Source organism: Oryzias latipes, chromosome 23, assembly GCF_002234675.1.
Source record: "Oryzias latipes chromosome 23, ASM223467v1".
NCBI classification, from domain to species: domain Eukaryota; kingdom Metazoa; phylum Chordata; class Actinopteri; order Beloniformes; family Adrianichthyidae; genus Oryzias; species Oryzias latipes.
This window is the reverse complement of record NC_019881.2, coordinates 4401290-4428760: the sequence shown is the minus strand read 5'-3', so window position 1 is coordinate 4428760 and position 27471 is coordinate 4401290. Positions and strand designations below refer to the sequence as shown.

At 44.6% G+C, this 27471-nt stretch overlaps 1 protein-coding gene across 1 annotated transcript; it reads right to left on the bottom strand.

The window, feature by feature from the left end:
- Positions 1–136: 136 nt before the first annotated feature.
- Positions 137–25742, bottom strand: braf (B-Raf proto-oncogene, serine/threonine kinase). The gene is made up of 19 exons (XM_023952366.1): positions 25393–25742; positions 14238–14339; positions 13870–14154; positions 12691–12794; positions 11695–11797; positions 11470–11618; positions 11014–11133; positions 10767–10926; positions 9786–9825; positions 8468–8604; positions 8278–8395; positions 6237–6321; positions 5974–6150; positions 5855–5901; positions 5644–5762; positions 4590–4721; positions 3091–3225; positions 890–1043; positions 137–591 (listed from the first exon to the last, which is right to left on the bottom strand). Exons 1-19 carry the CDS (start codon positions 25546–25548, stop codon positions 569–571), a joined length of 2346 nt encoding a protein of 781 aa, XP_023808134.1. The 5' UTR covers positions 25549–25742; the 3' UTR covers positions 137–568.
- Between the last annotated feature and the right edge of the window lie 1729 nt (positions 25743–27471).

Sequence of the window (27471 nt, the reverse complement as noted above, 5' to 3'; positions counted from 1 at the left end):
CCAGCCTCTGAAAGCTCCGCCTCCAAAGACCAGCCTCTGAAAGCCCCGCCTCCAAAGACCAGGCTCTGAAAGCTCCGCCTTCAAAGACCAGCCTCTGAAAGCTCCGCCTCCAAAGCCCAGTTTCAGAAAGCCCCGCCTCTGAAAGCCCCGCCTCCAAAGACCAGCCTCTGAAAGCTCTGCCTCAAAAGACCAGCCTCCAAAAGCCCCGCCTCCAAAGCCCAGCCTCCGAAAGCCCCGCCTCCAAAGACTAGCCTCTGAAAGCTCCGCCTCCAAAGAGCTTCTCCCTGTTGGTCGCTTTAAAAGCAGCTGGCTGGGCTGAGGACCCCGCCTCTTTTTCTTCTTCCTTCATCCACAAAGTCTTTCCTTGCTTTGGGATCCCCCCACCACCACCATCTGTCCGGTGGAGGATGCGGGACTGAGGTGACCCGGAGAGGGGGGGCACTCTCTCCAGGGCGACACATTAGAACATCGTATCTTCTCCTCCTCCTCTAAATCTGTGATTAATGAATCCAGCGCGGGGGCGTGACAGCTGAAGTGACGAGGGTGGGGCTTCTGGGATCCGCTGACTTTACTTAAATGCAGAAAACTCCCCTGGAAGAAGAAGACAAAGAAGACGGGGTCAGAACTGAGGTCAGCTTGGTCATTTAGCCCTATGACAGGAGCTCAGCTGTCAGAGCTGGACGGCAGCCTGAACAACCTCTGCAACCCCGTCTAGAAAGGTCGTCTACGGCGTCTTTGGGTCAAGTGGACCCCCATCTGGAAGCCATCTTTAAACATGGTCCAGAAGTCAAAGTGATCTGGAATGGGTACGGTTGAGGAAAGCTGATGGTAAACTGGGACACAAACCTCTCCGGTTCTTCGCGGTCACGCGGCGCTCTGGGGAACTCACCGTAGCCACCGGCTTGGATGGGAGTCTTGGGAGAGGCGCAGGCGTACAGGCTGAAATCCTCCGTCTGGAAGCCGGCTCGGTTCAGGGACGGCTCAGACGCGCTTCGGTGGATTTTGGGTAAAGAGCGAGCCAGCAGCTCAATGGACGCCAGGATCTGTGGGAAAACAAAGGAAACCTTTCAGACGGGCAGCTGAAAGCCTGACATCAACAACAACAAAAACAGAAGCTGAAAGCTTGAGGAGACCCAAACCCCGCCCCACATGTGTCCAGCCAATCAGAAGCAGGACAGCCCTCAAGGCCCCTGCTTTGGCAGCTTTTGAAGGTAGATGGGGGTTTGATGCTGAAACACGTTCAGTTTGAAGTTTTACTAAAAGCTATGAATAAAACATTTCTGCCTCCTACTGCTGGAAACTGGTACTGCAAGTGAAATGAAGGCATGATGGGAAGTTGTGTCGTTGTCGACCTTCGAACTCTGCAGAGATGACTACAGCAGTGTCCTGCTTTACTGACAAAATGAAACCCAAAAACTGGAATTATTGTCAAATCTGCCAAGTTCAATACTAATTGATGAATTAGCAAAAGGAATTCCAACAATGTCAAAAGCAAAACTTTAACGTAAACTAATAATTAAAATGAGCTAAACACTTTTTCTATTTTTTTTTTTATGATTAAAAAGAAAACAGGCATCAAAAAGATAAAGTCAGCAAAAGAAAAGAAAAGACAAAGAATTATTAGAGTAAATATGCTAAAAAGACTATCAAACAATCCAGTTGCCGGGCGGAAAACTTAATTCTTCTTTTTTTTTAAAAATGTGAACTCTGGGAAGTCGCCGCGTAGCATCAACCAATCAGGGCCCTAACTTTGGGCATGAGACGGACGGTTTGAGTGACGGGGGGTAGAAGACACATCCAATGTAGTGAATCAATCCATAGTTCTCCTGAACTTCCATTCACTTTCTTAACCTGCTGTATCTCCTCCGGGCTAGCGGCGTTTTAGGAACCCGTCCCGGCTACTGTTGGGCAGAGGCGGGTAAACCCCAGACAGTCTGTCCCAGGAGGCGGGGAGCGATGGATCTCGCTGGCGGCCAGACAGAGAGCCGCTGCCGGATGGACGGACAGCCAGCCCGGTTCAGCCTCCTGAACTTTATGATATTTTTCTTATTTTCATCGAGACAATAATAAAAAAACATTCCCTGATTTTATTCTTGTTTTTATTTTTCTCCTCTCTGATAAAAAAAGACATTTGCTGGTAGCTCCTCCCACATGCGGCTGCGGTGTCGACCTTAGAGAACCACATTTGTAGTCGATGCGGTGCGTTCGGTGTGAACGCAGCATAAGGAGTTCAAAATGTTTTCATTTTAGTTTAAGGAGCCTAAAACCGCTGAAAAGTTTAAAAACCGTAAAAGAAAAAAAGAGGAAAACAAACAGGAAGCTAAACATTTAACAACAGAACAGTGAAGAAAAGAGGCTGAAAAATGAACACAAATCCAGAAGATCTGAGTGTAGACCAGCGGTGGGCAAACTCTTTGACTCGTGGGCCTCAAAAGGATTCTAAAAATGTGTTAGAAGGGCCGTTCCAGGAGGGATTTGGCAATCCATCCCCCAAGAGAAAGAAACATTATGGAATCTAAAGAAAAAGATGGTTTATCTTTGATTGAAAACTATCATGTCTATTTTAAAACAGAACATTTTGGTGTTTTTTATGTTAAAACTGTGACTTTTGGTCTCATTTTTAATGCCAGTTGCACCAACGGCTCGATGTCCTTCATGGAAAGAAGCAAACTTAGAGAAAAACGCTGCATTCATGTGCTGCTGGGATGATCAGATCAATTACCGTCCAAGTCGGAAGACACTGCTAAACGTTAGAAAAACAACAAATGTTCCAACACAACACCAACGCATGAGAAGTTTCTTCACCTCAACGATGGTCACTTTATCTAAGGGTCTATGGGGAGACACCAGAATTACAGGGAAAATAAATCAATGGGAGGTATCAATCTCAATGATTTCAGTGTGGCGGGCCGCATGTGACCCCCGGGTCATACTTTGCCCATCCCTGCCTGGTCTGGGATGGATCTCTGTGATTTCATGAAACATGGAAGGAACAATTGGTGTTGTGTTGCTGTTTGTTCACACAGTCGTCTGTCCCCTGGTTGTTGTGTCGGCTCTCTCCATCGGTGTCAGGCGGAGTGAATGTCTCACCTGTGGGAAAAGGGGGCGCTCTTCCCTCTTCTTCTTCAGACAGTCAGCCATCAGCCTCTTCATGGCCTTCGGACAGTTGCTGCGCACCTTGCTGAGGTCAGGCGACAGGTAACCCCGACCCACCATGAAAATGATCTGAGGAGGGAGTCAGTGGTCATTTGTGCGTTCCCCACATCAGACAAAACTGGTGCTTTGTGTGTTCATTTTGATTTAAAAAAAAAAAAGGCCATTGTTTTTGTAATAATATTATAAATGAATAACTATTACTAGGTATAGGTCTCCATTTTTCCTTTTCCTTTTCAGCAGAGTTGTAGTCTTCCTCACTTCTCTACAGTCATCTGCTCTTTGAAACTGGTAACATTTTACCAAAACATGGCAGGAAAATGAGAAATCAGTGAAAATATAGGAAATAAAATGAATCTTCTGAACTGTAGAGGTGAACAATTCAACTTAAGATGTCCGTCTTCAAATACTTTTGTTAGGAAATAATTTGATTGAAGAAAAACAATCATGTTTGCTGTTGTTCTTTATCGGTAAATTCTCACATCTTTACCTTTAATCACCTTTTACTCTGTCTGAAAGGAACACTGGATTTACTCCATCTGTGTCGGTTCTTCATGCCCCCCCCCCCATCTCAGATCAGCCATCAGCTGACAGAGTCTGTGGATAAAAATGTCTCTCCACATGTTGATGTCAAACTCTCCTGGTGGACAGTTAGGCTTTGAAGATCTACTTGACAAATAACCATAAAAACATTGGGGGGGGGGGTTTGGACTTCAAATATCTTATTAAAACGATCAAATCTGGGGTCAACCTTCACAGCGGTCGCCTCCTTGTTGGAGATTCGGTAAACAAACCGGAGAGCAGGTCAGTCCTCTTTCAAGGCCGTGTCACACACCCAAACAATATTTGGTCAGCCACCAATTGTGCAACTTCTCCCACTTAAAAAGATGAGAGAGGCCTGTCATTTTCCTCATAGGTTAACTGTCAGACAAATCCAGAATGTCCCATTGTCTGATTTTTAATGAATCAAACAGTTGTCACATGCTAAGGTTGTGTCTCCCCCAGACTTGAGACATGTTTGCCTGTTGGGGTCTAACATATTCACGTATGACCAATTTTCCTCTGTGCAATACGCACAAAATGTGGCTGTGTGACACGGCCTTTAGCAACTCTCTCTGCTGGTTGGTTCCTTTCTGGTCCACAGGTGCTTGAAATTATGGGGGAATGTTCTGACTCCAACCCATCAACTCACTGCAAACAGAACCGTCCGCCTGGACTCCGTGGTATCAAGTCCAGATCTGCGTTCAGGCCTCTGACTTGCTCCTAATCCAGTTTTTATCTGGGATCTTTTGTTTCCAGGACCTATGATTGTGATTCCTTCTGCCTCTAACCTTCAGCACCTTCCAGCCTCAGAAAGCAACAGTAAACTGTATTTTGGGAATCTAAGTAGCTGGACTAAGACCCTGTTGATCTGCATGATGAGGCTGCCGTCCCACCTGGTCTCTGTTGTTGATGTTGGAGTAGGGCAGAGATCCTGACATCAGCTCGTACAGCACGATGCCGAAGGCGTACACATCGGACTGGAAGCTGTAGGGATTTTTGTCTTGTAACCGGATGACCTCTGGTGCCTGTAAACACAAAAAGTATGTTGATGCTAATTCTTTCTACGGGCGATCTGCAAGGTCCTACCAAACACATATTTACGACAGGCTCGGAAACGTGCGATCAAGCGACCACTTCCCATAAAAAAAAAAAATCGATGCAAACTCGCGTTAACCTGTGTTTCGGTCTTCCGCGTTCAAAACTCTTGTGTTCAGGCATCGCTATGCAAGTTTTTGGGTCAGTTTTCGAGATCTGGGTCCAAACCGCATGGCAATTGAACGCGGATTTGGAAGTGACGTACGGCTACCGTCCCTTTAAATTCACAGAAGTGACAACCGTCTGCAAAGTGATCAAAAAAGAGAAATGAACTGCAGTTCGTGTCCAGCTGGAATTCGACGACACCAAATCTTTGATATATTGGAATAGAGCTGTGAAAGAAAACGCCTGGAGAAAGAGTCACCAGATAGATTTGCACCACTTTGACATGTCTCACCAAGACTTTTTCTTTGGTGAGTACATGCGCTAGCATCAGGTAGCAACTGTCCAGTGTGAACATCGTACGCTAAAAGCGTTCAAGAACGCCCATTTAGAGCGTTCACATGCCTGGTATGAACATAGGATCAAACAACACGCAAAGGAAAGTAAGGGGAAAGTAGGCGAGTGCGTCAGTAGTGTGTCGTACGAATTTTTCACGTACGACAATCAATCACAATCAATACACTTAAACACGAACGACAACGGCACGTTCCATTTTTATGACATCCCTTGAAGTGGCCGTACGAGCCTCAAGGGAACTGCAAGACACACCCTTCAAGATGCAGCTCTCTACAGGCCCAGACAACCCAAACACCCGCAGCACCCGTACAGGTCAACCCCCCTACGGATGCGTGTGCCCACGGCTTAGGTTAGTTAAAGAAGAGTTGAACTGGTGAGAAGGTGGTAACCAACCATCCAAAGGATGGAGCCAGACAGCTGTTCAAACTGGTGGGAGCCACTCCAGCGAGATTTGACTGTTGCCAGGCCAAAGTCTCCAATTTTCACCGTCAGGTCTTCATGTAGGAAAATATCTGGGAGGAAATCGGGTCAAGGACATGTTTTCAACAGGGTTCCCCCCCCTCACTCAATCCCTCCATCAAGCAGACCAACATTATAAGGATACTGTTGCTCTTTAGATCTCTGTGGATGATGGACTTGGCGTGCAGGTAGCTGAGGATGGAAGCAGAGGGCTTTATGGGTAACTGCATGCCGAGCGTGAGTAAAACAGGTAGAGGAACTCACTCCATGCCCTGGGCGGTCTGTCGGGCGATGTCGATCAACTTGATCATCTCAAACTTGGTCTCGATGATGTGCAGGTGGTGGTACAGACTAGAACCCTCACACCACTGGGTCACGATGGCCAGCTGAGGCTTGGTAGTGTAGCCCATGAACAGTAGGATGTTGACATGGCGCGTTTTCCTGACGCAAACACACCTTATTTAGCCTCTGTTGGAGTTTAACAGAAGAAAGGCACTGCGGAGTGACGACCCATCCTAGGGAATTACCTGAGGACGCCTACTTCATTCTTGAAGGCCTGAAGCTGCTGAGGCGTGGGATCGGTGACGTTCAGCATCTTCACTGCCACGTCACCTATGACAGGAGTGTAGCAGCAACATTTAAGAAACATCAGAGCAGGGATGCAGGGAGCCACACGAAAGACATTCCTGTTATCTCCTGCTTCAATGTCAAACCAGAAGTATTAGTTCAAGAAGATTGGACCAAAGATGGAAGAACATTCCATCTAAAGCACATCTGAACTGCAGGCCAAAGGCCGTATCACACAGCCACTGCGTTCATTTTGTGCATTTCCCACGTATGAAATGTTGCTGTTTCATGATTTATACATAATTCATGAGTTTTTCTTGCGTTCGTCACGATGTCCCTCGAGGGTATGGGCCGACTGGTCTTAACGTGAATTCGGTTTTGAGCCGTTTACGATTTTTGGTCGATTGAGTTTTTTTTACCTGTTTATTTGTACTTTACATAGTTTATACTCAATTATAAAGTAAATCTTACGTAACTGTGAGGGATTTTTGTTAGATGCATACTGGGGATAGGCTGATTTCATTTTTTCCGGCCAAAAGCAATAATTGATATTACCCCTACAACTGTGGCCGATAACCGATATTTAGGTGTCTACAATAACCAAAGTTTATATTTCCCTTTTGTGTCTTTATTAGAAATGCACAACTTTTCGTTTGCTGTACAATCACATTTTGCTTGACCTTTTTAACATACAAAAGGGATCTTAAAGGAGCAAGTATCACTTTAAAACTTTGAGTATATATTTAAAAACATTCATACTATTGATTGACTGTAGGACACAACTGTAAACCATAAGCTTCCTAGTGCCGGGGATCTATTATGAACAAGTGCCCATTTCAATAATAAAGTGTATTTGAAAACAGTCAGACAAGTACTGGTTGATTTTTTTAAATATCGATAACGATACAGATTGTTAGAAATTATGCAAATAAATATCCGATACCGACACCGACGTCTCACCCATCCCTAATGCGTACGCACATTTGTGGCTGTCCACGGCCGTTCCACGTATGTCTAACGGACTTTTCACGCATGTACCAGAGATGTTTCACTTTACAGCGCATTTATCTTTGAGCTTCACTTTTGAATTTGTTAACTCATTAATTATTGTGTTTTTAATTGAGTATTTCTGAACCTTTGGACCTCTGTTTTGTACACATTGTCCTTGAGTTTCTTGAAAGGTGAATTTAAATAAAATGGATTATTGTTTTTAGTATATCACATTCAAATTACTTAGTTGGACCACAAATCACTAATGAATTGAGTATAAACAGCACAACAATCACACACGGGTCATCTTCTATGTTTTACGGGTTCTTAGCGTGGTTTATTCATACTTTTTCCGGGGTTTTAACGTGATTCTTTCCTGATAAAGAACCTTTCTGACTTTTTCACGTATGACCAGTTTTCATTGGTGCAATAGCTCCAAATGTACGTAGTGGCTGTGTGGTACTGCCTTCAGATTCCCTCACTTCCAGTAACTTCACCCAGTATAACATTAGTGTAGTGTATGGACTAGATAATTATTTGTCTCCAACTCTGACTACAATGTTCCTGAAAGTAGCTGTAATATTTATGACCTACCCCGGCAGTTAGCTATCTACTTCATTCTTACAGTGAAGACATTTTACTTCATCCTGATTACAGATACCAGTCTATACTTTTGTACATTTATGTTCTGGGGGGTATAAGGTGAGGACTTCTCTTAGCAGGTGACAGTAAACATCACTGATATCCAGCTCTGTATGATGAGACGGCTGCATTTTCACAGTGACCGAATCCCAGAAGTCTTTCTTTCCGTCTTTGTTTTTCAGGGGATTGACATGGTACTGAATGAAACCTTAAAGTCTGTATGGGTGCACACAGACTGGTAATGTTCTGAACTAAACAGAGCAGAAGCTCCAGTTTGAGCTGCCATCTTGGATTGTTTTGGCTTGAAGGAGAGCAGAGAGGTTACATGACTCAGAAGAGTCTACAAAATAATGCTGGTTGGATCCATACCGTGCCATTTTCCCTTAAAGACGGTTCCGAAGGATCCGGAGCCTATCCTCTGACCCAAAGTGATCTGGCCTTCCGGGATCTCCCAGTCGTCGCTGGAGTCTCTCCTGCCCAGCGGTTTCTGCTCCACAGGACAGGAAGTCAGAGCGACCACACGCTGTGCCGCGGCACAGCCCTGACTGACGCCTCTCACCATCTTATTGCGATCCTCAGAGGATGAAGACGACTTGCGCTCCCTCTGTTGACACGGCGACTTCTGTGGGACTTTGACGTTGGTCAGAGAGCCAGGTAGCGAGGCTGGAGGCGTGGCCGATAGACCGGTAGTGGAGCCTGAGGGAGGATGATGATGAAGAAGAAGGTGGATCAGGTGTGTGAGGCTCATGAAAGCTGGAGATTTCAAACTTGACGTCATCTCCAGTCCACCTGCAGTCAGAACCTCAGAGCACGAACCCAGAGTTTGTTTCTGTAATCTCAGGTTTGTTGGCAGAGACAAGTCTCCTTCGGCTGACTTTCTTCCTAAAACACTAGGGACCCCCCCAAATCCAACAGTAGGTCATAAATTTGTGAAGGGGGGGCTTTGAACTTAGATGTTTTTATGCAAGCATCTCAGTCACATTTACACAAACATACAAGCACCGTGATCAAGACAGGAAGTGTCAGTTTGGCTCTCAAAGGCGCATTCAGTTATGAGGAGCTGCTTCCTCCTGTCCTGTGTCACATAAGTCCAGTGATGGGGAGTTCACTGAGCCGTCCTCTCTGAGGCTCAGTGTCATGGTAGCCCTCGGTTTGAAGACCGCCAATAAACTTCTTTAAAACTGTGACTAAAAGCCGCTAGAAACGGAGCTCAGCGAATCTGACGAATGAGCAGAAACACCTCAGCAATCATCAGCACGTGTGACGATGTCTGACAGACATTTGACGTATTTAATGATGGGAGAGGATTCACCCCAACAGCTAAGAAGTCTTTATGAAGACTAGACCGTAAATTCAAAAGGACTCCTTTAACCAACCCCTGCTGGTTCTGTCAGGTCATCGTGTTGTTTTTTTTAAACCTCCTCCATCAGCAGAAGTGCGCTGACACTCTGACATCTGTTCTGTGGTTACTAGAAGAAAAGTCTGAAAGCAAGAATGCCACATACTATAGAAAAGATGAGCATAGATTTAAGCTAATTTGAAAAAGTGCAGTAAGATGCACTAAAACTCTGTGAATTGGCTGTGAAACAGATTTGACAAAAGTTGCTGTAATTTTCACCTCAATGTGTTTTCTATGCAGTTATGATAAATGTTAATTTGCATCATTTAAACCTAAGACAAAGCTTGAATGTAGAAATTCCTGTTTGCAAATGGCCATGGAATTGAAATTGTGTGTACATGAAGGCATCGTTCACTGTTGGCTTTAACGTTGACATGCTTCTGCCTTGGGCTGCTGTGCACTACAGCCCTCAGACATAATGATGGACAGGTGGAGTTCCAGGTTGAGGGGGGCACATGGGTAAAGACTGGGATCTCACCTCCGTCAGACCTCTGCAGGCCCTGATCCCGAATAAGGTCCTGGAACAAGGGAGGGAAACATCAGCCAGAGGAAATGGACTGAGAAAGTCACAGTCAAAATGTAAATGATTCCTTTTTCCCCATTCAGTTTAAACCGGTCAGTATCTGCGTTTCCTTTACACACAAACGTTATCAAAAATCTAGGAATGTCGAAAAAACACAAATTCTCAATTACACAGTTTCAATTGAACCATAATTATGCGAATAAACACAAACCAACTAGTGATAACTCATTCAAAATCATAGTGATGGATGAGGAAAGTACTTTGATTTAGAACCGATACATTCAGATTTCTGCCACGACACTAACCTCATCATTATGTAATGTGCAACAATGATTACTGACATGTTTTAAATTAGAATAAGCTATTGATCTTATCTACTCGATCTGCAATGTGTAGCAATAATTACTGGTTTAATTAGTTCTAATGATAATCAATGATTATTACAGATCAACTACTGTTTACTGACAGCATGAATGAATGTTTTCTGAAGATAATCAATCCTTCATAAACCCTGGATTCTGTTACTTGAAAAGAGATTTACTGATCAGAACGGGATTACAAAAACTGTGTAAAACTGTCAAATTTATTCATTTATTAGGGTTGGGATTTTATAAGCTCGATTCTTCCCATCCTTTTCAAGAAATAAAGCAAGTTTTACATGACTTCAGGTAATGATCACAATATTTAATTAAGCAAATGTTTTTTTGTTTTGCTTTATATTTTTTAATTGATGAAGTTCATCATTTCTGTAATGAGTTTGATAAATCTGTGTGAATTCTTCACTGCTTTGACTACAAAGCGTAAAATCAATCAATCAATCAATAAATCAATCAAAGGAGACGTCTGCGTCTTCGTCAGGCTGTGGAGAGCAGTGAGCTCCTTTGAGGTGAAACCGTTTTGGGAAATGGTGGTTGGTGATTTTACAGAGAAACTCACATCGATGTTGACAGGCTCAATGGTGTTGATATGGACGTTGGGGGCCGAGGACGAGCGGTCCCGCTGGCCAAACTGGTTGCGGTGGTCTTCCTCGTTGGGTCGGTAACTAGGCGGGATGGGGATGGACTTGGAGGGGGACAGAGTGGGGTGACATATAGACCTGAAGACAGAACAAAGAGTAGATCAATGAGCCTTAAGGCCACTTGACTGCCAAACCCCTCCGAAAAGCGAGAGGACGAAGGCTCACCCTGTGGAGTCGGTGAGGGGGAGGTGTGGACAGACTTCAGACACGGGGGTGGTTCCCTCTGAGGAGACCTCCTCATGGCTGAACGGGTGGTGCTCAAAGAACTTTGACACGAGCAACAAACTGCAGAAAATAAACGAGTGATAAATGAGAACTCCAACAGCTCAGACAGGAGACAAGCCATGAACCAGCTCAGTGGCCCTGTGGTAGAGTGTCCACCCGGAGACGGGAAGGTCGCGAGTTCATGGCTGGGTCAAACCAAAGACTTTAAAAATGGGACCTAGTGTCTCCCTGGTTGACACTCAGCATTAAGGGTTGGATTGGAAGGTTAAACACCCACGGGGTTCCCGAATGCAGATGGGGGGAGAGCAAACGCATGACAGCTAATGGGGCGCTAGAACAAACATGGCGGCCTGGAAACACACCCGCGAGGTGAGGAGGTGGACTCTCTGGACTTACTCCAGCTGGTCGTAGTTGACACACATGAGGGGGACCTCGGTGCTGCAGCGCTGGTGGAACTTGTAGCCACAGGTCTGACAGCGGAAACCCTGGAAGAGCAGCTTTCTGCAGAAATCACAGAAGGCCAGAGTGAAGAAGGTCTTCCTCACCTGTGAAGCACACAGACAGAAAGTCAAGGTTAGAGGATTCGGACGCTGCACCTCAGCCCCCTTACCCCCTACTTACAAAGTTGTGAGTGGTGAGCGGCACGTTCTCCAGCACCTCCACATGCAGCTCCTCCCCCGTCAGCCAGGAGATGTCGGTGTCCCAGCCTATGGGCTTCTTCTCTCTGGCACCAAAAGTGAAAGTACTTTAGAGGAGAAGTTGCAGCCCGTTGCCAAACACATTGCCACACACGGATCTGCGCCCACTCTGGTTTCCATAGAAAACTGGCCTGACCTGTTGAGCTCTCAGACTCAATAGTTTTCGCCTGTTGGATGTTACTTCTGTGTGCTGCAGGTCCTCGTTGGGGCGTCTGTACTGTATTTACAACACTCAACATTTCCACCAGCTCATCACCGCACACATCTGCATATTACGCTAACATATACCTCTAACTTTTGTAATAAATAGCTTTAAATTTCTCATTTGCCACTTTCTCTGGTCTCCATGTTATTCATGACTTGAACAAGTCAGTTTCAACAGTGCAGAACGATGGTTAAAGACCTAAACGGAGGAAAATAGTGTTTTGAACATGTTTTTATGGCATTTTTCAAATGATTGAGGACATTTTTATAGAAAATGATGCTTGAAATTACATTTTGGAGTATTTCTTTTTCCAAATCAGGAGCAGACAAAAAAAAAAAAAAGAGATTATTTGTGACGTACAAAATACACTGAGCGGACCTCAAGCTCCCTGCTCTGCTCCATTCTGATGCATCAACTTGTAGACAAATAGATCCATGAACGTCTGGAATCTAGATCCAAACTAGAGGCGTAACGATTAATCCACAAAACGATTTCTATTCCTGGTATAGAACAGATCGATCGGTCTGAGGCAGAATCGAATCGAATCAACCTATACCATTAAAAATAATTATAGGGCATAAGACCAATACGTTGATGATACACGTTACGATCTGATGCGCCCTATAGACATTTCTGCCATCACTCATTGTGATCCTCCTCCTTAGAAGAAAAGGCTTTGGTTTCCTTGAGTAGGGCAGATGGTGTCAGACTCACCCGTCCTGTATCCTGTAGACGGCGCAGCACTCGGGTATGAGTCCCCTCATCATCAGAGCCTTCTTCAAGGAGTCTCTCACCGTCATCCCGCAGCGGGCTGGAACCTGAGGACCACACATATCACTAAGGACCAATCAGGCTCAGACCATTGACCTGTTCAAAACAGGAAGTACTGTTGGTTCCAAGAAGCCAAAAATTCCATAGAATCTATAGCGAAATAAACAGCTGTTAGTCAGTCGTTCTATTGGTCAGAGTAACCATACTTGATGTGATACCTTTTTTCTTAACATGTTCTTCATAATCCTCATTTTTTCACGATATTTTTTGTAGTTCAATCAGATGCCTCAATAAAAGTAGGTGGTCTCACGTTGAAACCGTTTGACACATTTCGTGGAGCCTGCTCACAGTGGTAGGGGTGTGGACTTCCAACAAGCTCACTCCTGATTGGTGGTTGCCATAGAAACGATTACTCAGACCTACCTGGACCAATCACTGCTTATTGACAGTCCAACATGGTCAAAACATGGAAGGCATCCATATCACGGATAACGGTGACTGTATTGACATCACGCATTGGAGCCAGAAATAAGACATCTTCTATGAGTGATGTCAAACTCACTCAGTCCAGTTCTCATATACAGTCAATGGTTCAGACATTACAAACGGAGTTGGTGTACCCTGGACTGATCTGGTTAGAAGTAACAGGAGATCCTGTTCACTGACAGCCAGGTAGATGCAGACCTGATAATATCTTCTCCCCTTTGAAGCACTAAGTAAACGTTGGCATGCTGCCACTGAGGAAGTGGAGTTGTGACAAACAGAACACGCCCTCAGAGGTTTTACATATCAGGAAAAAGCAGAACTTCCTCCAGACTCATCTTCCTCAACCTCTCTGTTGCGCATGTGCTGCTGTACAGGAACCCTGGACCCCATTCTATGACCTTTTCAGCCTTTTCTGTAGACACAACCATGCTGGAGGTCATTGAAAACCTCTATTTAAATAAAGGTTTCAGGCCCTCCCATTGGATGATGCATTCATGGTCATTAAAACCGTATAGTCAAAGCAGAACCCACAAGATGTTTTCATGTGATCATTTGCTTATTATTTAAAACACATGTGGAGGGAAAGTGAAGTGCTCTGGGGTTTCTCAGAGTAAATGAATGAGTCATCAGACTTACCACTGTTCTCTGCTTGTTGGGCAGGAAGACCCTGACGATGGGCTTCTGTGGGGACCGAGGGTTGCCTCGGACGGCGTCTGTGGGAGTCTGCAGGACCGCTAAACTGTTGGGCGCCGAGGCAAAGGACTGGACCCCCCCTCCGACCCCCAGGCTTCCCATCTTGACCTCCAGCAGGGCTGGCACAGGGGAGGGGCTGCAGAAGTCGCCGCCGTTCCCCATGGCCTCCAGCAGCTGCTGCTCCCGTTGCTGCAGCGCATCCAGCTTACTGGTGTACTCTTCATAGGCCTGGAGGAACATTGCAGACAAGCGGGCAGAACATCAACCTCCAGCTTTTACTTGAATAAAGGTTCTGGTCAAACTGGTCTCACCTCCAAATAGATGGATGGAGGATTGTGTTCGCCTCCAAACTTGTCCAAAAGAGCCTCCAGGTGCTCCTGTGTCAGCTTGATCATCTGCTTGATGTTCCAGATCTGCAGAGACACAACGGCTTGATCACCTTTAATTCTCCAAGAGTATTTTGGTTCAGCTTTTCGAGTGCTGCAGCAAACTTACACAAACCCTGAGCCAAGGCGTCATTTCTTACTCTGCGTGTTCATTTCTTAGACTTTAGTTGAAAGTCATAACAGAGCAGCCCTCCAGCATAGCCAAGCGATTCATCAGAGGTTAGAAATGAGACATTTTAGGCAGGAGTTTGACTTACAGCTGATCAGGAGAAAAGCTACATTCACACCTCTCCTGTTCAAGCGGCCATTTTCGACCAAAAGCCTATGTAAAGGTAAATGAATATGCATATTGGGCTTCCACATTCAAAGCCCTCATGTTAATCCATGGCTATAAAGGTTCCTTCAACCATTTTGGGCTTCAAATGTGTGGCCATTGTACATGCGTTGAAAGATAAACCTGGTGGAACTTTGACCAATCAGGGACTCCGATTTGGTAGTGGCGTATGGATGGCGTCCCCTTTAACTCAAAGAAGTGCCAACCATTTGAAAACTCATCATGGAGGATAAATGACTGATTGTGGTTTGTGCCCAGCTAGATCTATATGTCACAGAGTAGTTCATATCTCAGAACACCGGTGAGTAAGAAAAAGTCTGGAGCAAAATTTACGAGATTTGCACCGCTTTGACGTTTTTGGACCAAGCCTCTTCGGACTGTAGGTGGTGGACATGCGCTGGTAAACAGTAGAAAAAGAAAATAAGGAATGAAGAAGCCCCTCGCCGCTTGTCCAGAGGGAAATGCGCATTCAAGAACCCACAAGAACGCAGGTCACATGCCTGGTGCTACAAGAGCTACAAAATGTAACCCTTGTGCTATCCTAGGCACTTTACCATTGGTAGTTGGGTCATCTAGACCCACTAGACAGTGCGCTGAACCTTTTTTCTTCAATGATTTGTGATCTTCACTGGTGTCCATGGATTACATGAAATCTTTCCACCTTTATCCACCTTTATCATGGTAGGGAGAACACGTCAATGTAAGGGTGGGGTCATCTAAGACAGCACAAGGGTTAAAGAAGCAAAGATTTGAATAATTTACCAAAATAAAATAATACTAATGTTTGAGGTCAGGTGTGATCTGTTTGGCTTTTCTTTAGAAAATGAAATGGATAAACCGCAGGTCCTTCAAAATTGTTGATCCCTTTTAAAACTTCAACAAACTTTCAATGAATTTTGGAGGATTCAGGAGATTTGCGGTTCTCTCTCTGGAACTAGGCTCCTAAAAATGCTGTGATGTTTTTGTTTACCCACAGATAAAGTCTCATGTGGACTTCAGATTATTTCTGAGTTTATACAGTACAGACCAAAGGTTTGGACACACCTTCTCATTCAAGGAGTTTTCTTTATTTTCATGACTATGAAAATTGTAGATTCACACTGAAGACATCAAAACTATGAATTAACACATGTGGAATTATGTACATAACAAAAAAGTGTGAAACAACTGAAAATCTGTCATATTGTAGGTTCTTCAAAGTAGCCATCTTCTGCTTTGATTACTGCTTTGCACACTGTTACATGTGCAAAATATCTTGATCGTATCAATGATCAGATTAGAATTCAACCGTGTACATGGGCCACACTTTCATTCGGAATAAATCATTTGCACATGCGCACTTCTCTTTCAAATACCGGAAGAGGAAATGAGTCCCGCTGTAAACAAGCTGAGCTGCAACATACATTCATGCAGCAGCTCCGTAATATACGAGATGATTTTCTACACATGCTTTAATTATTGTTATAGTTATTATGAAGTGCCTTTTCGCTCATCATTTTAATTTTAATCTGTGGGTCATTGCTTGTTTGTGGAAGAACGGAGCTGAAAAAAGGGTTAAGAGAAGGCTAACACGCGCTAACAACAAAATTTAGCCTGGATGAACATAAAATCCATGCTGGAAATGCTGCAATCTGCATCCTGGTTGCACGTAAATATGTGGGAATAACATCAGCCTTTATTTTATCGGGACACGACTGGAAACACAAATCCACGTGATTGTTTGAAGGGTTTCTAAGGACTGAGCGACATTTCTGCTTTGAAAAGCTCACACACCGCCCCAAAGCCGCTGTGTGAGCTGGCAGTCCGAGCTCCACTCAAGCAGCTTGTTAACCCAGAGCGGCGGGACGGATCGCAGTCCGAAGTCTCCCACACATAACAAAACAACAAAACGCACACGTAACAAAGCATCCTCCCCTCCCCTCAAACACAAAGCTATAAGTCCGGCTGCTCTGCTCAGAGACACGGTCCGCTCGGTCCACTGGCTTCACACGGGGCGTCCGTAGAGCAGCCGGTCGGTCCTCTTTGGGCTCCAAAGCTTTCTCTGGAGCGAAACATCATCTATGCATGACGTAAACCAGAGCAGTATTGACAGACGATTGGAATGAACCGTTTACATGCACAACGATCGGGTCAACAATCGGCATAACCCACCTATCTCGATCGGAAAGAAATTTTGATCCGAACGAGTCTGATCGGGGCAGAGTATTCCGAACGGCGTGTTTACATGACGCATTTTTTCTTCCGATCAGGCGTTCCTTCTGATTACTTTTGTCCATGTAAACGCAGCATTCTCTTGATGAGCTTTAAGAGGTAGTCACCTGAAATGTTTTTCACTTCACAGGTGTGCCCTGTCAGGTTTAATAGGTGTGATTTCTTGCCTTATAAATGGGGTTGGAACCATCAGTTGTGTTGTGCAGAAGCGGGTGGATACACAGCTGATAGTCCAATTGAATAGACTGTTAGAAAAAGCAGCTAAGCACAGAAAAACGAGTGGCCATCATTACATTAAGAAATGAAGGTCAGTCAGTCCCAAAAATTGGGAAAACTTTGAAAGTGTCTCCAAGGGCAGTCACAAAAACCATCAAGCGCTACAAAGAAACTGGCTCACATGCGGACCGCCCCAGGAAAGGAAGACCAAGAGTCACCTCTGCTGCAGAGGATAAGTTCATCCGAGTCAGCAGCCTCAGAAATGGCAGGTTAACAGCAGCTCAGATTAGAGAGCAGGTCAATGGCACACAGAGTTCTAGCAGCAGACACATCTCTACAACAACTGTTCAAAGGAGACTGAGTGAATCAGGCCTTCATGGTGGAATATCTGCTAGGAAACCACTGCTAAAGAAAGGCAACAAGCAGAAGAGACTTGTTTGGGCTAAAGAACATAAGGAAGGGACATCAGACCAGTGGACATCTGTGCTTTGGTCTGATGAGTCCAAACTGGAGATTTTTGGTTCCAACCACAGTGTCTTTGTGTGACGCAGAAAAGGTGAACGGATGGACTCTACATGCCTGGTTCCCACCGTGAAGCATGGAGAAGGAGGTGTGATGGTGTGGGGGTGCTTTGCTGGTGACATTGTTGGGGATTTATTCAAAATTGAAGGCATACTGAACCAGCATGGCTACCACAGCATCTTGCAGCAGCATGCTATTCCATCTGGTTCAGGTTTAGTTGGACCATCATTTATTTTTCAACAGGACAATGACCCCAAACACACCTCCAGGCTGTGTAAGGGCTATTTGACCAAGAAGGAGAGTGATGGGGGGCTGCGCCAGATGACCTGGCCTCCACAGTCACCGGACCTGAACCCAATCCAGATGGTTTGGGGTGAGCTGGACCGCAGAGTGAAGACAAAAGGGCCAACAAGTGCTAAGCATTCTGGGAACTCCTTCAAGACTGTTGGAAGACCATTTCAGGTGACTACCTCTAGAAGCTCATCAAGAGAATACCAAGAGTGTACAAAGCAGTAATCAAAGCAAAAAGTGGTTACTATGAAGAACCTAGAATGTGACATATTTTCAGTTGTTTCACACTTTTTTGTTATGTACATAATTCCAAATATGTTAATTAATAGTTTTGATGCCTTCAAATTTCATAGTCATGAAAATAAAGAAAACTCTTTGAATGAGAAGGTGTGTCCAAACCTTTGGTCTGTACTGTAGATTATTCATTGAGATGACATTAAAGAGCAATTTGATCAAAGTAATTTTAGTTTTCTGACCAATAACTGGATCTCTCACACTTGTGTGATTTACTTTGGATCAGTTTTAAACCTTCAGAACTCTTAATAATATTTAGCATACATTTCTTGAGCCATTTGTCTTTCATTAGTTATTTCTATTTTAAATATATTGCATACTAAAAAAAGGTGTCTGTAAAATAAAAGTTCCAATCTAACACAAACTGCATTCAGAGAAGATAACCAAAGACTAAATCAGAAATAGAAATCAGAGTAAACATGAATCAGAACTACCATTGTAAATGTAAACTAATCTACATACAATTCATTATTATTGGATTTAGATAAGACTTTGGCCCCTCCCCCTTTCAGCCACAACAGCTTCAGGTCTTCTGGAGATCTTTCCAGCTCAGTGGCCTGATAACAGAGTGGGTGGTTGCAGGTTCAAATCCATAGTCAGGTCATACTAGACTCTGGACATGGAACTCAGTGCCTCCCTGCTAGACACTCGAACAATAAGAGGTTGGACTGGGGGGGGTTTAAACAACCATGTGGCTCACCACTCCCCCAGAAGAGGATTCAAATGCAAAGAACAAGTTTTACACTCACGGGTGTGTGGCAGCTAATGGGACTTTAAATTTAGAAAATAATAACTTCACTTCTCCCACTGGGGGAAACCCAGTTTCCACGGGTTCAGAGGTGTTCATGTCTGAAGCTCAGACTCTGCTGATTCTCAGAACGTCTGCCTCTCAGTCTCCCTCAGACTTGTCCCTCTCAGTCCGGAGGCGACCCGCTGTAGGGGACAGTCACACTAACTGGATTGATTCCCACCAAGACTGGTTCCAGTACGGATTTTAAGTGAGGGCCTTGGTTCACTTGAATGAGAAGTGACCTAAAGGGAGTAAACATTTTAAGGTTTTACAAAGCAGGGGCCTGAAAAGCACCTGGCGAAAAATGTCCCGCCGAGGAGTGAAGCAGTTGTCTGCTACTTCATGATGATGAACCAAAGCTTCATTTATTCGCTTGCAGCAAATAGTAATGATAAAAATGTCATGTTGCTGGATTCATGACTAAAAAGGCCTGAAAATCTTAGTAAGGTTCTCCACAGCTTTTGGTTAAATATCTGCATACACTACAATACGTCATTGGACCACTGCCGTTTTTAATATCACTCTGTGAATTTCTGAAAAAGATTATTATTGATTGAATGTAATTTAAACAGAAAATAGATCTCACAGGTTCTTTTGTTACTCTTTTTGGCAGTTAAAAGTCAACTTTTATTCACCATTTCCTTTCCCTGCAAGTTCCAGGAAATGTTGTGTCAGGAGGTTTTGTTGACATGTTCTTCTAGGATTTTTGAAAAAAAAGCTCATCAGTTAAAAGGCCAGGTCACTTCCGAATTTGTTTTTTTGCCGTTTTGATGAGCAGTCACAGGAAAACAGGTTGGGGGAAATCGTAGTTGTAATCAGTGATAGAGTAGAAGTTAAGTACTAAAGCCCCCTTCTCTACTGCTTTCAAATCAGCTGGAATAATGCCCTAGATGTCTAGAAAACGCCCCTATTTTCAAAATGTTCCTAGGGGAAGACCCCACCCCCAGTCAACCACTACCAGTGCCTCTTACTTTCTCCTCAGTGGCCTCCTACTCTGAAAACTTTTGAGGCCCCTGACAAAAGGCTCCAGTACACTCCCAAGAGTACAAAACAACAAGGCAGGATGTAGGAAAACGATGGAAAACGTCTTAAGGTGGTAAAAAGAGGGGGTACAGTTACTCATTACTACGCGTTATTCAGCGTATTTGCAGGATAAACCTGATGAGACGATTTTCTTCTTCTTGTTTTTTTCTTTGTCTCGTTAACAGCCAACAATGCTTCTACTGGAGAGGCCTTTGGAACTGTGTTCAAACTCCAGGCGGTTTGGTTTCCTTCAGCTTTTGGTTCTCTTCTGAAAGCTCCGTATGTGAGACCAAACCAAACCAGACTAGGTAGTGACATTGGTTATCATTCAAAAGCCATTTGAACCACTGTCCTAGTAGTGAAGCAACTTTACACCCCTACATCCACACACTGCAGCCTTTGGAGATGGATGGTTGAATGCGGCAGATCACCATGGAAACCCCTTCAAAGAACTGATGAAGTTTGGAGGTCTGCATTAAGTTGGTGACTCCATGAGCCTCTCCATCCCGTGAACCCCCTCAGTTTACATGCTGTAACACGTCATGGTTGAGTTGTTGTCCGTCTTTGTCTCTACCTCTGTTATAACCCCACTGACAGCTGACTGTGGAATATTTAGCAATGTGGATATTTCAGGAGTGGACGTCTTTTTCCAAGAATTCACTGAGCTCCTGAGTACAGATGTTTGGAGACGTCACGACAGGACAGCTGATGGTTTATACATGCGTGTTTAAAAACCTGCACTCCGTTCACTGGATGGTGAGTGAATAAACTGAACATCTGCAGAGCTTCTTTCATCCGCTTCTCTTCGTTTGGAGTGACTGTGGAGGATTCTTGGTCCGTTTCAAACTCTTCTTCAGGCCTTTATCGTCACTGCACTGTGTTTGTCTGTGTGTCAGAAAAACTAGTATGCGACTGCTTGACCTGAACTTGTGAGGAGGTAGCCGTATCTGTTCTCTTTATCATAGAGGACCCAAGGAAACTGGCTCTGGCAGATGGTAAGAGGTCCCTCTGACCTTTGCTTCAGCTCTGTCATTTCATGCCTTATGGACACGAGCCAGGCAGGTGAAGTCAGACAGAGGGTAAGAAACAGCTTTAGTCTGCATGTTTTTGAATCTGGTGAAGCTCAACCCGTTTTTTCCAGACAAGCTTCTGAATCAGGCATGGAGGCTGTTTCATGGAAACAGAAACCCGGTAAACTAGAGATGCTCACAAACCAGCAGAATGCTGGACGCTGCTGAGACTGAGAACAGCAGTTACACCCAAGTGTGTATGGTCTCAGATAAAATCGGTAAATGTAAAGATCTGTTGACAAAGTTTAAAAAACAGTATAGTAGGATGTGAGGAAATGCCCTGGATGGGGCATCTTTAGCTGGAGTATAACCGAGCAGAAAACCCAGCAGCAGCTAGCTAAGCTCCAACAGAGAACAACCTCAACACAAACAAAGTAGTCTCAATATCATGGACGCTCGAAATGAGACACAAACTCTGTTTAAACTTCCTTCTATTTCTGAATAAAAAACCTGTTTGTAGTTCCTCAAATGACCACTTGAGTCGGGTAGAAAACAGGAAGCGACTGACTTCCATATTTAAAAGTTCAACTTCACATCAAACACATGACCAGTGTGGTGCCAAAAAATGTTGTTTTTTGCTTTATTTACAATTCATGACAGATTTGTGTCTGGGGGAGCCGGGGGCGTGTTTGCTTCTATTAAATTTCAGCTTTATTTTTTCCATAGTTCAGTGCGTGCATTTTTTGGAGGCAAGATAAAACACCAGGGCATAAAAGTAATAATAATAATGGATTAGATTTATCTGCACTTTTCCAGACGGTCAAAGCGCTTACATGTCCATTATTCATTCACTCATGTATACTTGGTGATGGTAGAGGCGTGGCTGCCAGTTCGCAGTCCCTCTGACCATCACTGGGACATTCATACGCATTCACACACACCAGTTGAGACACACTAGTAGACTGGACAGTGGGCACACTGGAGGCAGGGAGCGTGAAGTGTCTTGCCCAAGGACACAACAACAGTTGACTGGGGAGAGTTGGGATCGAATCGCCGACCCTTCGATCATTGGACGACCTGCTCAACCTCCTGAGCCACTGCCACCCAGTGTTGACCTTTTTCCGACTACCATAACTCTTCAACCGCTTATGCAATTGAAGCCACTCCAGTGGGTTCTGACAAGGTGAAAAGCAGCCTTGCGTTTCTGTGTTCAGCCATGATTGGGTCAGCTGCAGATGTGGTCCATCAGATGATCAGATGATTCACGTTGATCGCGTAAACGGTTGAGAAGCTGCAGTATGTCAAAGAGCGCGTTATTTAGGTGTTGGTGACGACATCTCAGATGTCAAAGGATTAATGTTTGGTATGTAGTTTATAGGGATGCCACAGTTCTTAGTTTAAGACCAAACGGTATTTTACACCATTGAACCAAATCATGGAGAAAGTAAATCGTTGCATCTATAGCGCATGCCGAGAAGGAGGGTCTAAGGGCCGGGATATCCAGTTTAGCTTAGTCTTTTTAGTTTCGTTTAGCCATTACCTTTTGTTCTATGACTTATTTCATGTTCTTATACAATTACCGGTATTAAGCCGATTGAGATGACTATTGTTGTAATATTGGGCTATATCAATAAAATTGAATTGAATACCAATATATTTCCATTGAATGAGTCAAACACTAAATTTCTAAAGGACTTATTTTTTAATTATATTAAACCAAGCTTACTATAAGCCAACTGGATGGTTTTCTTTTGCTTATAAGCTAATTTAAATATTGTTCTAAACTTTTAGGTTTGTGTTTTTGTAATACACAATTCGTATCATACTGAAACAAAACTGTGACCCAAAAACTGAGGCTTGTATTGAATTGTAGAGCAAGTAACCCCTTGCTTCCCGAGCAGTTTAGGGGCTCGGTGCGGGTAACAGACAGCTCTGCCTTCTCTGTTAACACATTCAATTTAATTTTTTCAGGTTCAATAACATGATGTAAAAAAGCCTGAAAGGTTAGTAGGCCCTACATAGAATGATCTTTCATTACACAGACTACTTTTAAAGTTGTTTATATTTTCGAAGCTGCTTGCTCGATTGCCATTTTGTGGAACAATGGAGTTGGGTGGAGCTAACTCCAGTCAGTATGCCCGATACACTTCAAGGTTCATTTGTTTCCGTAAACGACTGTATGACCAGTAAAAATATCTTTATCAGTAATCATTTTCATGATGACTCAAAGAGAAACCGTTCCTAAGGAAAGAATTGAAAAACTTTGAACAAAGTGGAGGGAGCAGAGTCAAATCTTGAATCATGTTATGTCTTAGACATAAGAAAGGAGAACGTGGTCATCATGGTAACAGGGTTCCATGTTCTCTGCGTGGTTTGATGGGAGAGTTCAGTCTGTTTGTCTGGCCCTGTTTCATGCTTGATCACAGTGAACTGTCCAGGTCGGCTGCGGAGGTGGTACGATCATTGACTCTATGTGAGAACTGGACTGAGTGACCCTTCCCCCCTGGCATATCAAACAAGAAGCACCCACTGGGTCCAAGAAGCCAAAATCCCATAGACTTCTATTGAGACACTAACCATCTGTTACTCAGTCATTCTATTGGTCAGAATAACCATTCTTGATCTGATTTTTACATGTTCTTGATAATCCTCCTTTTTTTCCATGATATTTTTCCAACGTGAAAGTTATTCAAGTTAAAAACTGACCAATCAGATGCCTCAAATAAATGCATGTTTTCTCACATCGACAATGTTTGTTTGACAGATTTCGTGTAGCCTGCTTTCAAGTGGTAAAGGTGTGGACTTCCTACAATCTCTCTCCTGACTGGTGAGAGTAGTTGTCATAGAAACAATGACTGAAGACTGGCTCCACCAAGGTGGCATTCGAATCGCAAAAAAATGGCGACTGAATTGCCATCAATTCATTGGCACTAGAAGTAATCCTATGCGACCCTAACTGTTTCAGATGGCTCTTCTAGATAAAAGGGATGAAAGGTCTATCAAACAAGAAACCTGGGGAAAGTCTCAGATCTGTAGACCTCAAAGACAACAGGAACCATAGATACTACAGTTTAAAGATGACGATCCCACTCCTCCAAAAAACACGAGGAACCGTCAGTGTCTCCTTGCACACATCAATGAATCCAATCACATCCCAAGTCTCTGAGGTTCTTCACTAGCAGCTGGACTTTCGTACCTCTTTCTTCAGCCCATCTTTTTACAGGACCAAGAGCGACTAAAGCATCTACACCAAGATTACAAATGAAGAATTTCAAGTTCAATGCCGGAACTAAAATGAGTCAAGAACCTTCTGGAAGTCTCAAAAGAAAGGAAAATGAAATAGGTGAAGCTCGATGAAGAGCTAGCAGAGTAGAGGAGATTCCCCTGAACAGGTAGAGCTGCTGTTTTCAGCAAGAAGACATGATGAAGGTGAAGGAGCGGGTTCAGAACCTGTCAGTGACCCAGTTCTGATCCACACAAGCAACAACTCGGCCTTTCACATGTTCTCCTTCAGTGTTTCTATAGAGATGAACCCGCATTTGAGCTGGATTCTTGGCTAACTTTGAGCTGGTTTGTGATCATTTTTCCTGAGATTGGGTTTGGACCTCGGATTGACCGGGTTCCGCTGTGATTTCCCTTTCAGCACCATCGCCCAGCATCAGCCTCCCGTGATGGAGCTCCATCCACCTCCAGCAGACCACTGACGATCCTCCTGTCGCTGCTCTGCGGGCTCACACGCACGTGTGCGCGTCTCCGTGCGTGTGCTGCGTGATGAAGTTTGTGAGGATCCCGCTGCTGTCTGGAGGCCTCTGACCCGCAGCCAGGCCGGGCAGCGCCGCGGACAGGTGGCAGAGCCCCGTATGAGCGGCCCTGCCGGGGGGATGTTGAGCAAGGATGGGGGTGCTGGGGGGGGGGTCCAACCTTTAATGTGCAAAAAACAAAGCCGCCTTATGGAGACCAACTCACGCACAGACCGTCACGAGCACGAACTGTGCAGTCCCGCATCCCTTCCATCCTCACCATCACCTCCCCTGCGAGGAGAGGAGCCCAGGCGGGGAGGTGGGAATCAAACCTGTGCCCGCACATCGCGGTGCAAGGCACCCCTAAACTGCATGTCTTTGTTGTGTCAACAGCAGCGAGTGCGTGTGCTCGTGTCACACCGAGCTGCAGCTGCAGAGAGCCTGGAAACCCGAGCGAGCAGGCCCGACATAAACACGCAGGAGCCAGCGTCCTCCGCCGCAGCGGCGAGCCCGGCAGAAGCCGAGGCTGCTCGGCGGGCCTGCCCCGCATCCTCCGCCCCTGTCCGTCCGCCGGGCGGCTCGGCGGTTCCGCTCGGAGCCAGCGCTCCCCCCCCTCTCTGCCCTGCGAGAGCCCCGCCGCGGAGCTTACCTCCTCATCCTGCGGACCTCCGGGGATCCCCGACGGGCTGGCGGAGTCCAAGCCCGCGGCCAGTCCGTCCAGGCCTCGCTCCCTGCCGGACTCCCGCTCCGCTGTGTCTCCGTTGAAGACGGGCGGTGGGGACTCGGCGCTGCTCAACGCCGCCATTTTAAACTGCGAGAGCCTGACTGGAAAATAAGAGGGAAACGCAGGCTGAGGACAGGAGGGGGAGACAGAGACGCCGCTCCCGAGCTTCCGACCTCCACTGCCGCCGACAAACGCCTCAGATTAGCGCGAACGCTTTTCTGCGACCCCCACCCACCCGGCTAAAAAAGAAAGGGGGGAAAAAAGACCCCCGTGAGGCAGCAGAGTCAGACTTTTCTGCTTTAACCTCAAAGTATAAAGGTGAAAAAATATGTTAAAGTGTCAGAACAGCATTTTAATCGGGGCATACGTTCACCAATTGTTAGTTTATATAGGTTAGTGGCTTCTTTCATAGTTCTAGAACCTTCTCATGAACCCACAATGAGAGAGTCACTAAAATTGCCTATTCTCTCAGGATTCTGTCCTAAAAGTTCCACTCAAATCATATTTTGATCTCTTTAAAAAATAGTCCAAGTGGTCTTTTAATGTAGTTTTTGTGTGTGTGCTAAAAACAACAAAAACTGTCTTGTTTTTCAGCACACACTTTCTAGAGAGGACAGGAGTTCATTAGAAACTAAACTTTGAGTTGTGGGCGGGACTATAGGCCAGGAAGTAAGCCTCTACTGACATCCCATCATCTCTTTTTTTCCCCCCCCACATCATCTCTTCATTTACACCCTCTCCTGCTAGCTTGTAACCATGTTAACCCCTCACTCCTTTGCAATTTTGGGAAAATTTAGATTTTATTTTCCCAGCTCTCTTGCGCTTCCATTGTTTGGGGTAAAGACAGTCCATCCTCCAGAACTGGAGGATAAACCAGTTGGACTTACAGCAGCAACAGAAAGTTTGATTAAAAAAAAAAGTGTTGGTTTGGAGACAGCGGTGTCGTCACACACTGATCCTACGATGCTATGCTAACAAGCTGTTCCGTGTTTCGTCTACATGTGATCGCGGATTGCTAAAGACTATATATTTTCGTGGAGCGGAGACATATTTACAACGTGGCGGATAAATGGAACAAAATTAATTCATAGAGTATTTATAAAACTGTATTTTATAAATGTGATAATAGGAACTTTGTATTGAACTTTATTGGTAGTGTTGGCTCTCTAGCAGCGGTTGTCTCTCTCGCTGCTCGGGAACTCTCTCCCGACGCCACAGCCATTAAAGACATCCCTGTTACACACAACCGAGTTCGCTTCTCAACTCTTTAATGATGGACACAGGAGACACTCACTTCGTCTTTACTACGAGGAGGGGTTGCGCCTTCCTTTTTATTTTCAACTGCACATAAAACATTTGCGTAATCAAACACATTCATACAAAGATTGTCTATAGTGACAGACATCGCACTCTAACAGCCAGTGCTTTTGTAATATTACAGCTGAAAAAAGAACCCCTGTACTGTAAATGGCCAGAAACCAAAACGTGATCATGTTTTTATGATTTTATGTAAAAATGATTTAACTGGACTAGCCTAGGCCTGCACAATAAATCGCAAACTTATCATTATCGCAATATATCGCTGTGAAATACGCATTTAGCAAAAGACGGGGAAAATTGCAATAAATGGTTACCTTAAATGTGCTTCAACAATCTTATGGCAGCTTGAAGTATTAAATGAATCAAATAAATCCATTTATGCATTTGACCAATCGGATGGAGCTCTTTATGGTAGATGTTTGCCTCCTATAGACTAATGTTAACTCTTATTCAGGTTAATCTGTTGCAGTAAAATGGAAATTTTGTTTTTCTTTCGCTATTTGTTCATGTATCGGAATTTTTATTGATTAAGATCGCATATCACTAACCCTTTTCCTCATATCGTGCAGTACTAAACTGGAGGCAGAGTTAGGAAAAAAGGGCATTTTCTGTCAATCTGCTACCTTTAGTGAAGCTTGCTTTCTCAGCAGGTTTGAATTTGACTTTGCAGTTGGTTCAGACTAC

Bases quoted from the DNA above. Each gene is read 5' to 3' on its own strand.
- braf (XM_023952366.1), bottom strand. From the start codon at position 25,548: ATGGCGGCGTTGAGCAGCGCCGAGTCCCCACCGCCCGTCTTCAACGGA. The intron at 14,340-25,392 runs GTAAGCTCCGCG...GTGTCTCTGCAG, and splicing joins GAGGTCCGCAGGATGAGGAG to ATCTGGAACATCAAGCAGAT. The intron at 9,826-10,766 runs GTGAGTTTCTCT...CCCTTGTTCCAG, and splicing joins TTGAGCCTGTCAACATCGAT to GACCTTATTCGGGATCAGGG.